The following is a 13,609-nucleotide window of genomic DNA, read 5'->3' as shown; positions in this document are numbered from 1 at the left end:
TTATTGGTAGTCCTAGGAGAAGAGAGTGGGCTGAAAAAAATTTCAAAGAAATAACAGCTGGAAATATCTCAGTTTGTTAAAAGACATAAACCTTACAGATTCAAGAAGCTGGGGGAGCCACAAATAGGATAAACCCAAAGAAATTCATACCAATCAAACTGAAACTTGTTCAGAAAACTAAAGACAAAAAAAAATCTTGAAAGCAGTGAGAGAGAAACAACACCTTAACTCTAGGGGGAAAGTCATTAAAATGACAGTAGATTTCACATTAGAAACCATGGAGGCTAAAGGAAGCAATACAGATTTTTTCAAGAGCTCAGTGCCAAATCAGAATTCTATAGCCACTGAAAATACCCTTCAGGAATGAACAGAGAAATCAAGACATTCACAAAGGAAGGAAGGCTAAAAAAATTTTTCACCAGCACATCTATTCTAAAAGATTGGCCAAAGGAAGTTCTCTAACAGAAAGAAAATGATAAAATAAGGAATTTTGTAGCATGGAGAAGAAGGGAAAAATCAACAGAAAGAGTAAAAGCATGAGTAAATGCAATAGACTTTCTGTCTCGAGTTTTCAAAATTATGTTTTGACAGTTGAAGTAAAAACTTTACAATGTCTGATGTGGTTCTCAATATATGCAGAGAAATAGTTAACACAATTATATTATAAACAAAGAAGGTTTGGGATTGTAAAGGGAAGTGAGGGGTTTATACTTCATTTGACAAGTAAAACATGTATACTGTAAACTGTGATAAATAATGTATATATAATGTAATTAATATCAAAGCATCCATTTAAAAAACTGTACAAGGAGATATACTCAAAAACTGTTTAGATAAATCAAAATGGAATTATAAATATATTTCCAATAACCCACGGGAAATCATGAAAAATAAAACAGAGAAACATAATACAGAAGAAACAAACAGAAAACACAAAAATAAAATGGCAGAACTTTTAATTCCTAATACACCAATAATTACATGAAGTGTAAATAGTCTAACCACACAAATTGAAAAGAAAAAAGAGTTTGGCAAAGTGGATTAAAAAATGCAAGTAAAAGGATTAAAAATATACATTGTGGATGAAAATAAATGCAAACACTAACAAAAAGAAAGCATGAGTGTTATATTAATATCACATCATTAATATCGATTACACTTTGGAGTAAAGAAAATTACCATGGACAGAGCAGGACATGACATAATGATAAAAGGAGTCCATCCAACAATGAAACATAGCAATGCTAAATTTGCATGCAGAAAATAATAGCATCATAATATGCGAAACAAAAACTAATAAATGGGAAGGAGTAATACACAAATCTATAATTATAACTGGAGACTTCACTCTTTTGTCAATAATAGATGGAACAACTGAATAGAAAATCAGTAAGATATAGATGAACTCACATCAACTAACAGGATGTGACCAACATTTATATAATATTCCACCTGACAGCAGCAAAATACACATCCATTTCAAGTGCTGATGGAACACATGCCAAGACAGACTATATTCTGGGCAATAAAACAAACCTCAACAAATTTAAAATAATTGAAATAATGGAATGTGTTCTCGAACCACAATGTAATCAAACTAGAAATCAGTAACTATTGTTAACAGGAACATCTCCAACTATTGGAAACTAAACAGCATACTTCTAAACAATCCAAGGGTCAAAGAAAGCCTAAAGGAAAAAAACAAAACGAAAACAAACAGACAAAAAAAAAAAGTGACCTGAATAAAAGTGAAAATGCAACATATTAACATTTGACAGATGTAGTGAGAGTAATGCTGAAACGGAAATTTGTAGCACTCAACATTTATGTTAGTAGAGAGGAAAAGTCTTAAATCAATAATAAGCTTCCGTTTCAAGAAATAAGAGCAAAATAAACCCAGACAAAACAGAAGGAAGGCAATAATAAAGATAAGAGCAGTAATCAGTAAGTTGAAAACAAAAATATTAGAGAAAAGCATTAAAACAAAAAGTTAGCTCTTTGATAGATAATAAAATTGGCAAACCTCTAGCTAGACTGACAAAAAGAGGAAAGAGAGAGAGGGAAGGAGAGAAAGCAAAATATTTGAGTGATCTCAGAAGTATGTGCTGTGGTGTGCGGGCTATCATGGAACGTGAAGATTTAAATCCACCGTACACCAAGGGAGGCATCACTATTACTTTAACTACAAGTGGTTTGTGTGTATTTATATCTATGTATGGCTTTTCTCTTGGGTTATAAGTATAAATCCTTAAGAATTCTGGTGATGCATTTTCCAGGGTATTCACTTTAATAATTTCAAACAAATGGTGAAAGGCCTAAAATAGCCAATTAATTCTGTCCTTCCTTTTGGTCCCATTCAGGATTCAGCATCATTAAAAGATTGGAGCTCCTTGTTATTTCTCTGCAATGTAGTGCTTCTTAATCATTTCTTGTATCTCAGATTTTTTTTTTATGATTTGTTAAAGCTACCTCCAAAATTCTCATTCTTTCTCAAGCGCCTCTCTCTCTCTCTCTCTCTCCGCATAAACATACACACACATTATACACCCACACATGCACATGTATACACATATATACACGCAGTTTTGCATCCAATTTCAGGTGCTTCATAGCTCCCCTGAGTTGTAGGTTTAGTACTTCTGCACAGAGAACCTAGAGTTTTTATTGTTAAAAGTTATATACTCCCCACTTGCATTATTATTATTAACAGCGTTCTATCTTCTCCATGGTGCTATTAGCAGGACCTGAGCAGCAGAGAGTCCAGTTTTCTCATCAGTGAAGAACCAAGGGTAAGCAGCCATCTGTACTATACTTTCTTGCATGGACATGATGGGGTGTTTTTTTTGTAGTCAGCAATCGTGACTATTTCTCAGTTCACAGTTGTTTTTCAGGTTCTTATACATGATATTAGAGAATTTATTACTTTGGAAAAAAATCAGTTTCTTATGGGAAAAAAAATGTCATCAGATACATTAATGAGAATGACACATAAAGCATAGCACTTTGCTAGCATTTTACTTTCTCACTTTTACAGATGAGAAAATGAAGGATCTGAGAAGTTTAATGACTTGACCAAAATGATCCATATGGTTAGGGGGGCAGATCCTGGACTAGATTAGAATTCAGGTTTCCGAGGCCTAATTTAGTATTCTCTCTCCATACATCTTCCTTCTTACCTGTAAGTACATACCTAAGAATAATCATGAAGAAGTACAGTTTATTTAAAAATCAAATTTGAATATCAATTAAGAGGTTAATAAAGGGATTCAGAATTTTTTTTTAGTTGCGTAGTAAATAAAAGATGCTGTTTGGGAAGATGGGGAAATAGAGTTACATTCTTATACTGACAGTTTTGGTACAGATGTTTCCCTTTTCACTAGAGTACTGATCTTTATGTTCCAGAATGAAGGTTGTGGGATTGATCAAATTATAATACTTGAAATTTTATTGTTTTTATTTTTCTTTTTAATTTATGTTTATTTTTTGACCATGTAAAACATTCACGATTCCAAAGTTGAAAACCGTAGATCGAATAAAGTTTAGTGGAGCCTAACGCTTATGCCATTTTGGTGTCACTTTTTAAGAAGAATAATGGGACAATAATTTACTTTAAAATTTTTACAAAAATGTTTGACTGTGAGAACACATTGCTAGAATCCTTCCTAAATCCTTGAAGGGACTGGTGCAAGTAAGAGGCCCTGAAGCTTAGACTTTATGAGCTTGAAGGTAAATCTATCTCAGTTCGAAACTATGAAACAAAGCATTTCAGAGAAAAATTTCTTCCTTCTTTTTCCCCTTAAACCTTCTGCAGTAAACATTTTTATTTAGTTTATCTTTCCAATGTATCCTTTACTTTTCTGTGTGTGTATGTGTATGTGTGTCTACATACATATGTATATTTATATTCTTCCTCTTTTGTTTTTTTTTAAATAAACTTGTTTACTTTTTTTTTTTTAATTTTATTTATTTATTTATGGCTGTGTTGGGTCTTCATTTCTGTGTGAGGGCTTTCTCTAGTTGCGGCAAGTGGGGGCCACTCTTCATCGCGGTGCACAGGCCTCTCACTATCGCGGCCTCTGTTGTTGCGGAGCACAGGCTCCAGACGCGCAGGCTCAGCAGTTGTGGCTTGCGGGCCTAGTCGCTCCATGGCATGTGGGATCTTCCCAGACCAGGACTCGAACCCGCGTCCCCTGCATTGGCAGGCAGACTCTCAACCACTGCGCCACCAGGGAAGCCCCCTTCCTGCTTCTTTAAAGGCAGCATACTGTATATACTGAACTGTTCTTTGGTTTTCACTTAAAAACATATCCTGGAGTTCACTCTATACTGTGTATCAATTTCACTCTCATTTGTTAGTTTGTGGCATAGTATTCTATTATGCAGGTTTAGGATAGTGTATTCATCCAGTCCCTTTACTGATGGATGTTTGGGTTGTTTTTAATCTTGGAAATCTTTTCTCTTTTTAGTCTTTAACCCTTGGGAATCACTTTTATAATATTTTGGCCAAATGTATCTTTCTAAGTAAGATTTAAGTATCAAAAAGTAAAGGCATATGTAATTTTACCATATATTGCCAAATTCCCCTCTGTTTTGCATTTATAAGAAATATATGAGAGTCCTGTTTCTCCATAGCTTCATTAACAGTGTATTAATAAGTTTAGATGTTTGCCTGTCTGTTAGAGAGATAGATAGTGGACCTTTTTCAAGTGAGAGATTTTTCAGTTAGCTCTGTATCCTAGGATAGTTTAAACTTTCATTTCTCTCAATATGAGTGAGATATTTTATCTTTTTCTACATTGATGGTCATTTTAATTTATTTTGCTGGGTCATTCTGTCTATATTTCTTTGTCTATTTTTTTTGTCTTTGGTCAAACAGTAAGTTATTAAAATTAAACAGTAGGTTTTCCTTTTTTAATCAACTTTGTAATTTAGTATAGTTTTAGATTTATAGATATATGAACATAGTACATAAAGTTCCTTATACATCATGTACATTTTTCCCTATTTGCATCTTGCATTAATATGATACATTTGTTGCCAATAATGAACCAATATTGGTACATCATTATTAACTAAAGTCCATACTTTGTTCACATTCCCTTAGTTTTTCCCTGGTGTTCTTTTTCTGTTCCAGGATCCCATCCAGGACACCACATTGCATTTAGTTGTCATGTCTCTTCAGGCTCCTTTTGGCTGTGACAGTGTCTCAGGCTTTACTCGTTTTCAGTGACCTTCACAGTTTTGAGGCGTACTCGTCAAGTATTCTGTAGAATGTCCTTCAATTATGGCTTTCCTGATGTTTTTCTCATAATTAGACTGGGGTAGTGCATTTTTGGGAGGAAGACAATAGGAGTAACATGCTTTTTTCATCACATTGTATGAAGGGTACATTGCCTACCCACATGACTTATCATTCTTGATGTTAACCTTGATTGCCTGGCTTGAAGTCATATTTGTCAGCTTGCTCTACTGTGAAGTTTTTCTTTCTATTCTCCCTTTTTATACTGTACTCTTTAGAAGAAAGGCACTATGTGCAGCCCACTCAAGAATTGGGAGATTTTGCTCCACTTCCTTAAGGGTAAATGAATTATTTGGAATTCTTCTGTATGAGAAATAGGTCTCCTTTATTTATTCATCAATTTATTTATACATTATTTGTATATTTATATCAGTTTGGGCTCAGAGATATTTACTTTATATTTTGCATTATAGACTCAGTACTACTTCATTTACTTTGTTGCTCAAATTGGCCTTGCTTTGATTATTAAGAGCTTTTTTGATTGATCCCTGTATCCCTCTGATATAACCCTATTGATTTTGCTTTGTTTTTAGCTTTTCTTACTTTCTGGCATTACAAGATGCTCTAAGCTCATCTCTTCTTGTACTTTTCCTGTGTCAGTCCCAGAATCAACCCTTTTTCCTGGGAAATTTTCTTTTAATGTTACAGAAATATCACAAAAGAAAAATCTGTATCAATCAGGGTCCTATTAGGCATACTCAAAACAGGATAATTTGAGGAGGGCTTAATAAAAAACTTTTACAAATATGGGGTGCCATAAAAGCCCAGTGTGTATAGATCTAGTAACCATGAATCCATTATCACCCATAGAACTGAAGGGAATTGGGAGGGAACAATGATTAGATCCCAGGAGAGAGTCATGTACTTGAGACACTCTTGAGAGGCTTAATGACCTTCAGTGGAAGGATACAACCTTCCTGAATCCAGCCTCAGAAAGGAGGACATTTACACTCTTTTCCCTCCTTCCAATCATTTGTGGGAAGCCAGAAGTCAGAGGAGCTCTTTGATACCTATCAGTATAACCAGTCGCCCTCCCAAGAAAAAAAGCAGCGTAGAGATGGATAGAGAAGGGTTCTACTGAGACAAGCCAAAGATATCCAGCAGGAAATCATTGGATATATTTTCCTTTGGGAAAAAAATGTAATCCTACCATTACTATGATAGAACTTCACTACTAATGATTCTATAAATACAGAGGAATTCACATAATTTAACCTTTTATTTTAAATAAAGTAGTCAACAGTGGATTTGATTGAGTACCTAAATGGCTAGCTAAATTGCTAGAAGGATGCTAAAACCATTAAATGAAACACAGAAAAATGGAGAAAATTATACCTAAAGGAACCTGTCTCAGAGTGAGTGCCATTTGTGTTGGGAGGAATAATTTGAAAAGTACTTAGTGTTTAAAGAAGGAGGAATGGGAATTGGAAAGGCACACTAGAGGCATGCCTTAATAACAGTCAACATGCTGTTAACAGGTTTTGAAGGGGTGTGGATCTTGGTCACCTCAGGGATGGTATTCCAAATATTTAATGACATGCTTGGCATAGGCACAAGCCAGCCAGAATGTACCTTTGAATAAATGAGCCAGAAGCAATAAGTATGAATACAGATTAGTATTTATAATTGATCTACATTTGTATTTAGATATGATTGCCCTAGGACTCAGACATTTGTCTCCTAGAGATCTTACTCAGTCTCATGGCTTTAAATACCAATGATATGTTGTAACACTTAAATTTAAGTTTCTAGTATAGACATCAGACTTAAATATTAAGACCTTCAGACTTAAATATCCAAGCCATTTCCCCATCATATGCATTTAAATATCTAAAGACATCTCAAGATTTACATGTTTAAAATGTAATTTTTTCCCAGACAAAAAACTGCTCTTTTGAAGTCTTTCATATCTTAGCTACATACAATCTATTCTTCTAGTTGTTCAAGTTAAAAATTATCATCTTTATTGTTTATACATTACATACAATGAAATGCACCCATTTTAAGTGTACGGTTTGACAAATTTTAACAAATCACAACAATCAAGATATAGATTTCCATTACATCAAATAAAGCTTCCTTTTGCTGTTTCACCCCTGCCCTAGGCAACCGCTGATTTGTTTTTTTAATTTTTTTTCTAAAGTCGTATGTTAATGGAATCATACTATATGATGTATGTAATAGTATATACTATTTTGTGTCTGGCTACCGGCTTTTTCTGTTCAGCACAATGTTGCTGAGACTCATCCAAAACGTCAAATGATACTGATAAATTGAATCTTGTTGAATATATCTGTAGTTTTTTGGTTTCTTTTATTTTGTTTTATTGCTAAGTAGTATTCCATTGTGTGGATATACCAAAATTTGTTTATCCATTCACCTGTTGATGGGTATTTGAATTGTTTTCAGTTTGGGGACCATTATAAATAAAGCTGTTAGGAACATTCGTGTAAGAAGTGTTTGTATAGACATATATTTTCATTTCTTTTCATTAATTTCCTAGGTGTGAAATTTCTGAATCATATGAAAAATGTATGTGTAACTTTATATGAAACTGCTAAACTATTTTAAAACATGGTTGTATATTTTTCATTCCTACCAGTAATGCATGAGAATTCTAGTTACTCTACATCCTCACCAGCACTTGATATTGTCAACTTTTTAATTTTAGTGATTGAATGGAGGTTATCTCATGGTTTCAGTGCTCATTTTCCTGATGAATGATAATGTTACACATCTTTTCATGGGCTTATTGGCCATTCATACATCTTCTTCTGTTAACTATACGTTCAAATCTTTTCTGTATTTTTAGAAATTGGATTATCTTTTTATTGACTTGTAAGAAGCTTTTATGTATTCTGAATGCAAAACCTTTGTCAGTTGTATTTATTGCAAACATTTTCTCCCAATCTGTGACTTTCCTTTTCTTTTACTTAACACTATTTTTAAGAATACAAATTTTCAAAGTTTCAAAGTTCACTTTCTCATCCTTTTTCTTTTATGATCCATGTTTCTTGTGCTCTATCTAAGAAATATTTGTCTGCACCAAAGTAGGGGAGGTTTTCTCAGATTTTCTTCAGTTTTATAGTTTTAACTTTTACTTTTGGTCTAGGATTCATTTTGAGTTAACTTTTGTAAATGACTTGTGAGAATTAAATTTATTTACTTTTAAATATGCATATTTGGCACTACCTGTTGAAATGACTGTCTTTTCCTCATAAATTACTTTAGAACCTTTGTGGAAACTGACCGTTTATGTGTGAGTTTATTTCTAAACTCTCTATTCTGTCCCATCATATGTCTATTATTATGCCAATATTACACTGTCTTGATTATTCTCACTTTATAGGAAATATTAAAATCAGGTAGAGTAATTATTTCTAATTCATTCTTCTTTATCAAAATTGCTTGGCTACTCTAGATTCTTCACATTTCCAAATAAATTTTAGAATCAGCTTGCCAATTTCTAAAAAAAAAAATCTTATTGGTATTTTGATTAGTATTGCGTAGAATCTATAGATCAATTTGAGGAGAATTTACATCTTAACAATATTGATCTTTCAATACATGACCATAAAATATATCTCTATTTTGATCTTCTTTAGTATATCTCAGCAGTATTTTCATTATCAATATACAAGTATTGCACATATATGTTAAATCTGTCCATAAATACTTCATATTTTTGATACTCATGTAAGTATTGGGTTTTTTAAATTTCCAATTGGATATTGCCATACATATATATAATTTTTATCTTGGGTTTAAAAAATATGCAGATTTAAAACACGTGGCAGAATAATAATTCAAAATTTAGGAGTAAAGGTGTTCACATTATCATAATGAGAGAAAGATGCTATTGACAACTTCTATGTAGCACCAATAATATAGGTTTTCAACTCTATTCCTAGAGAAGAGACTCTAAAGACTCTTTTTACAAAAAGATTAAAATTAGATTAAATTTAATGAATTGAAAAGATATAGACAAATTATGTTTATGGCAAGTTTATAATATATGAGAATTTATTTTAATATTATGGTAATATTAAAAAGTCAAGAAAAATGTGTACATTAAATATAACCACTTATTATATTAAAAAATTCAGTGCTTAGACAAAACCAGAAGTAAATACACCAATTAGTTATTGAAGTAACAGGAAATGGGAATGATTTTTAAAATACCTTTTAATAAAAATACCTTTTAATAAAACACTAATAAGTTTTAGTGTTATCCATTTGTAATAAAACATGCACATATTCAGCACATGTTGGAAATATATAATAAAGTTATTAATTCTAAAATTTTAGTCTATAGAATGTTAATTTTATCATTTTGTAATCAAGTCCTTTGATGATCTTCATTTAATATATTTAAAATCAAGTTTAAAAAATATTAACTATTAAGTCAGTACTTTTTCAGGACCAATTGTTGATATTGAGCCCATTGGTTTTTGTACCATGAGGGTATCCGGTATTGAAAGAGCTTCAAAGTAACTTGCCATTAGATGTGTTGATCACAAAGGGCTTTTTACCAGTCATTTAGGTAACTTTTTATACCCTGCATTCTCAGTACTCTTAATGTGGTGGCACTAGTTAACCCATGACTCCAGGGCCAACTTATTCTTTAGGCACAGTAGGCACAGGATACTTTTTTTTTTTTTTTTTTTTTTTTAAAGGATTTTCTTATTTATTTATTTATTTATTTATTTATTTTTGGCTGTGTTGGGTCTTCGGTTCGTGCGAGGGCTTTCTCCAGTTGCGGCAAGCAGGGGCCACTCTTCATCGCGGTGCGGGGACCGCTCTTCATCGCGGTGCGCGGGCCTTTCTCTATCGCGGCCCCTCCCGTCGCGGGGCACAGGCTCCAGACGCGCAGGCTCAGCAATTGTGGCTCACGGGCCCAGCTGCTCCGTGGCATGTGGGATCTTCCCAGACCAGGGCTCGAACCCGTGTCCCCTGCATTAGCAGGCAGATTCTCAACCACTGCGCCACCAGGGAAGCCCAGCACAGGATACTTTTTGTAGCCCATGGAAATGCTTTAATTTTAATTTCTTGTAAAATCAGAATTTAAAAAAACAAAAAAAATAATCATTTTTTTTAATTAAAAAATTTTTAATAGAGGTAGGGGCCCATGAAAGTCATAATATGGTCCTATGTGGCCTCTTAGTGTGTGACTCTTTCACTTCCCTTAACAATTCTGTGATGACTTTAGGTAAAACATCTGAGAAAAACAGTAACTTGTGAATCTCATGAAGGATCCCAAGAAAATCAAAGTGCTAAAGTGAAATGTTTCAGCCCAACAGAATATAACAGTTTAAAATATGCTTTATACAATGACCAACATCCATCTTGTATCTGTTGTTTTTAAATAACAGCAATATTAACTCATCTATACATAGTAAGCTCATCAGTTTACAGAGCAGGGACTTTCCCACCTTAGTCACCAGTTGCTTGGGTCTCTTTAGCCTATTCCAGGAAAACAACAGTTTAAACAAAACTTTGCATGACAAGAGCTGAAGCTCTTTATTGATAATTTCATTAGATAATTTATCATTTCATTATACTATAAAATACAATACTTGCCTTTTTTGTGCCATAGGTTTTCTTTCAAGTATTATTGATTATCCCAGATGTTTTTAATTAATTGCTTTGGTATTTGAAAAATAATGGTCATGGTAACTGAAGACTGAAGACAACTCAGCATTTAAATAATCAAATGACTTTTCCTTTTTTTCTTCAGTATTTTGGTAGTGAAATATTTTAATGGTAAGGAAAGATTCTTAATCTTTTTTGGATCTGATTAAAGCTTTGGAACCTCTTCCTAAAAAAAAGTAATTACACACACATGTACATGATAATGGTAATTTCAGTGTTTTTTCAGTAATGAAGTATTTTACACTATTGGGTAAACTTTGCATACCATACATGGTCCCAGAATAACTGTAGTAATTTTGCTTTCTTTGTCTGATGTGTATAGGCATACTTAACAGAATACCTATTATACCTATTTTACTTTACATTTCCATTCTCATGTTTTCCTTCATTATTCTTTTTTTTTTTTCTTCTTAATCCAGGTCCACAAATGTGTATTATTTAAAGTTATTGTAAAGGGATTTAGGGAAATTTACTTTGAAGTCTCCTTTTTTTTTTTTCTTTCCTTTATTTTTTATTGTTTTCTTCCTATTTTTATTTTTGTTCGTTTCTTCTGTCTTCTCCCACCCTCCAATTTAATTATTACACATACACATGCATATTCACATGAGTGATCATATTGAGGGTCTTGTTTGTTTGCGTGTCTGTTTTTGCAGGGGATCTTTTCTTTAATCCTGGGCAGGATTTGCTAACTCTCTATTGATTGCTTTACAGTCTGCAAAGCGATACAATTTGTTCCTGAGGCGGCGTCTTATGGTAACCAGTGCTGAATGCTGCTGCTTATGCTTTGGATGCATTGCTAGTGCTGCAGTGCTAGCCCGAGTCATTTTTGTTGCAATGAATACTATTGATTTGGGGGACTTTGTCACTGATTCCTATTCCCCAGGCAACTGGGGTTTTAGAATGGTGATTCTTAATCTTTTTTGGGTCTGATTCAAGCTTTGGAAACTTTTCCTAAAAAAATGTAATTACATACACACATAAATACACTTACACGCACATACACATATACACACATGCAGTTTACATACAGTTTCAGAAGTTTACGAATCCCCATCAAGAATCCAAGTTTATAAACCTCAGAAAAATGACCTCATTCAATAGCCACCCAGATATTTGCCTCACTATAAACAGGCATTTCCAAGAACAAATCAAACACAAATACAAATATAAATACAAACCTTACACACACTGCAAAAAATGATCTTAATGTCATGTCTTGAGCAAAACAAAAGAATGATGTGTTTTAATAGTGTTCAATTATATGGAACAAAATTATCAGGTTTTTCTGCCCCAGTTGGCTTCAACCAGTTTTTGTTAACAGTCCTAAGACATGTACCTCATGGTGATTTACAAGGCTACCAGTGATTTCTCTGTATTTAAAAAATTTTTTACAGTTTATAGTTAGGGCATGACATAATGATAGAAATTTGGGTTTTTCTAGGTAGCCAAAGGCTACCTTGGCTACCTTTCAGGAGAAGGGAATTGCATATACCCATTTTGACTGAACATTCAGGAAATAATTAGATTCAATATTCTAGTTACTTTGTTTGTTCCCTAATAGACAAAAACTCTTGAGTGTGATTTTTGTTGATTTCTATGTGCACATCTTCTATCACCAGAACTTCTCTCTGTGGACCTAAATTTAGCTTGTTCAAACAATATGACCGCTTATAAATATATACTTTTTAAAAAAACCCTCTACCAGACAGAATATGACTGTCCCAGATTTAGAGCAAAAAGATTATTTTTTCCCTCTAATTTTTTGCTTTGATTGTATTTAATCTAATTAGTAGTTTTTTTCCTTCCCCAGTTGGCTCCACAAATTTTGGTGAATTTCATAAGATATGCTAATACTGTGATGATTTACAAGAGCTCAAATAATTTTTTTTGTTTTGTTCACCTTTTTTTAGTGATTTATAATCAAGATATAACATGATAACAGTTTGGATTTTTTCAGGAATTTTTTTTGTTTGTTTTGTTTTACTTTCTTTTAGCAAAAGAGAGATGATTATGTATCCTTTGACTGGGGTGTAGAGAACTCAAACATATCATTTGAATTACTGTATTTTGATATGTAATCTCTAGACTCCCTGAATATTTTTTGTTTCTTCATTCTTTTTTCCACTCATTTCCTCCTGTTCACTGGGAGCTAGTTCTTTCTGAGACACATCAGTTATGCATTCATATAGATAAAATAGTTATTCTGTTCATAGACCACAGATCAAACATGAGATTTTTGTCTTATTCTTACTTGACTGATCTACAACCAATCCTTTTTATGGGTGATCTGCCTGGCATGACTTGAATGAAAAACAGCGTAGAGTACCATAAAAGAAACTCATAAACTAATATAAATACCAGTTATGAAAATTAAAAACCCAGTTCCCCATTCACAGGTTAGCTAAATCAGTTGGAAAGTTGCCTATGTTATAAATTTGCATCACAGGGTTAGAGAGATCACTGACATGCACTGCATCATCTATTTACATCAGTCTAGGTATTATATGTGGCCTATTCCAAATATTAACTATTACATATTATATATAAACTATAAAGAAGGCCAAATCAGTCAAACATGAAATCTCTTCTTTCTGAAACTCTCTAGTGTTTTTGCAGTTTTGAAAGGGGAGGAATTAATGAACTACACATGTGAAAGCT

At 33.1% G+C, this 13,609-nt stretch overlaps 1 protein-coding gene across 1 annotated transcript in view; it reads left to right on the top strand.

Moving 5' to 3' along the window:
- The window catches only part of ANO5 (anoctamin 5), a 101,298-nt gene that overhangs the window by 21,104 nt on the left and 66,585 nt on the right, over nt 1–13,609 (top strand). The window contains 2 exon segments of the mRNA XM_007174811.2: nt 2,739–2,789; nt 11,663–11,704. Coding sequence (XP_007174873.2) covers nt 2,739–2,789; nt 11,663–11,704 — 93 coding nt within the window.

This window comes from Balaenoptera acutorostrata, chromosome 9 (genome assembly GCF_949987535.1).
Source record: "Balaenoptera acutorostrata chromosome 9, mBalAcu1.1, whole genome shotgun sequence".
In the NCBI taxonomy this organism is placed as follows: domain Eukaryota; kingdom Metazoa; phylum Chordata; class Mammalia; order Artiodactyla; family Balaenopteridae; genus Balaenoptera; species Balaenoptera acutorostrata.
The sequence above is the reverse complement of the archived record's forward strand: the minus strand, read 5'-3'. Positions and strand labels throughout refer to the sequence as shown.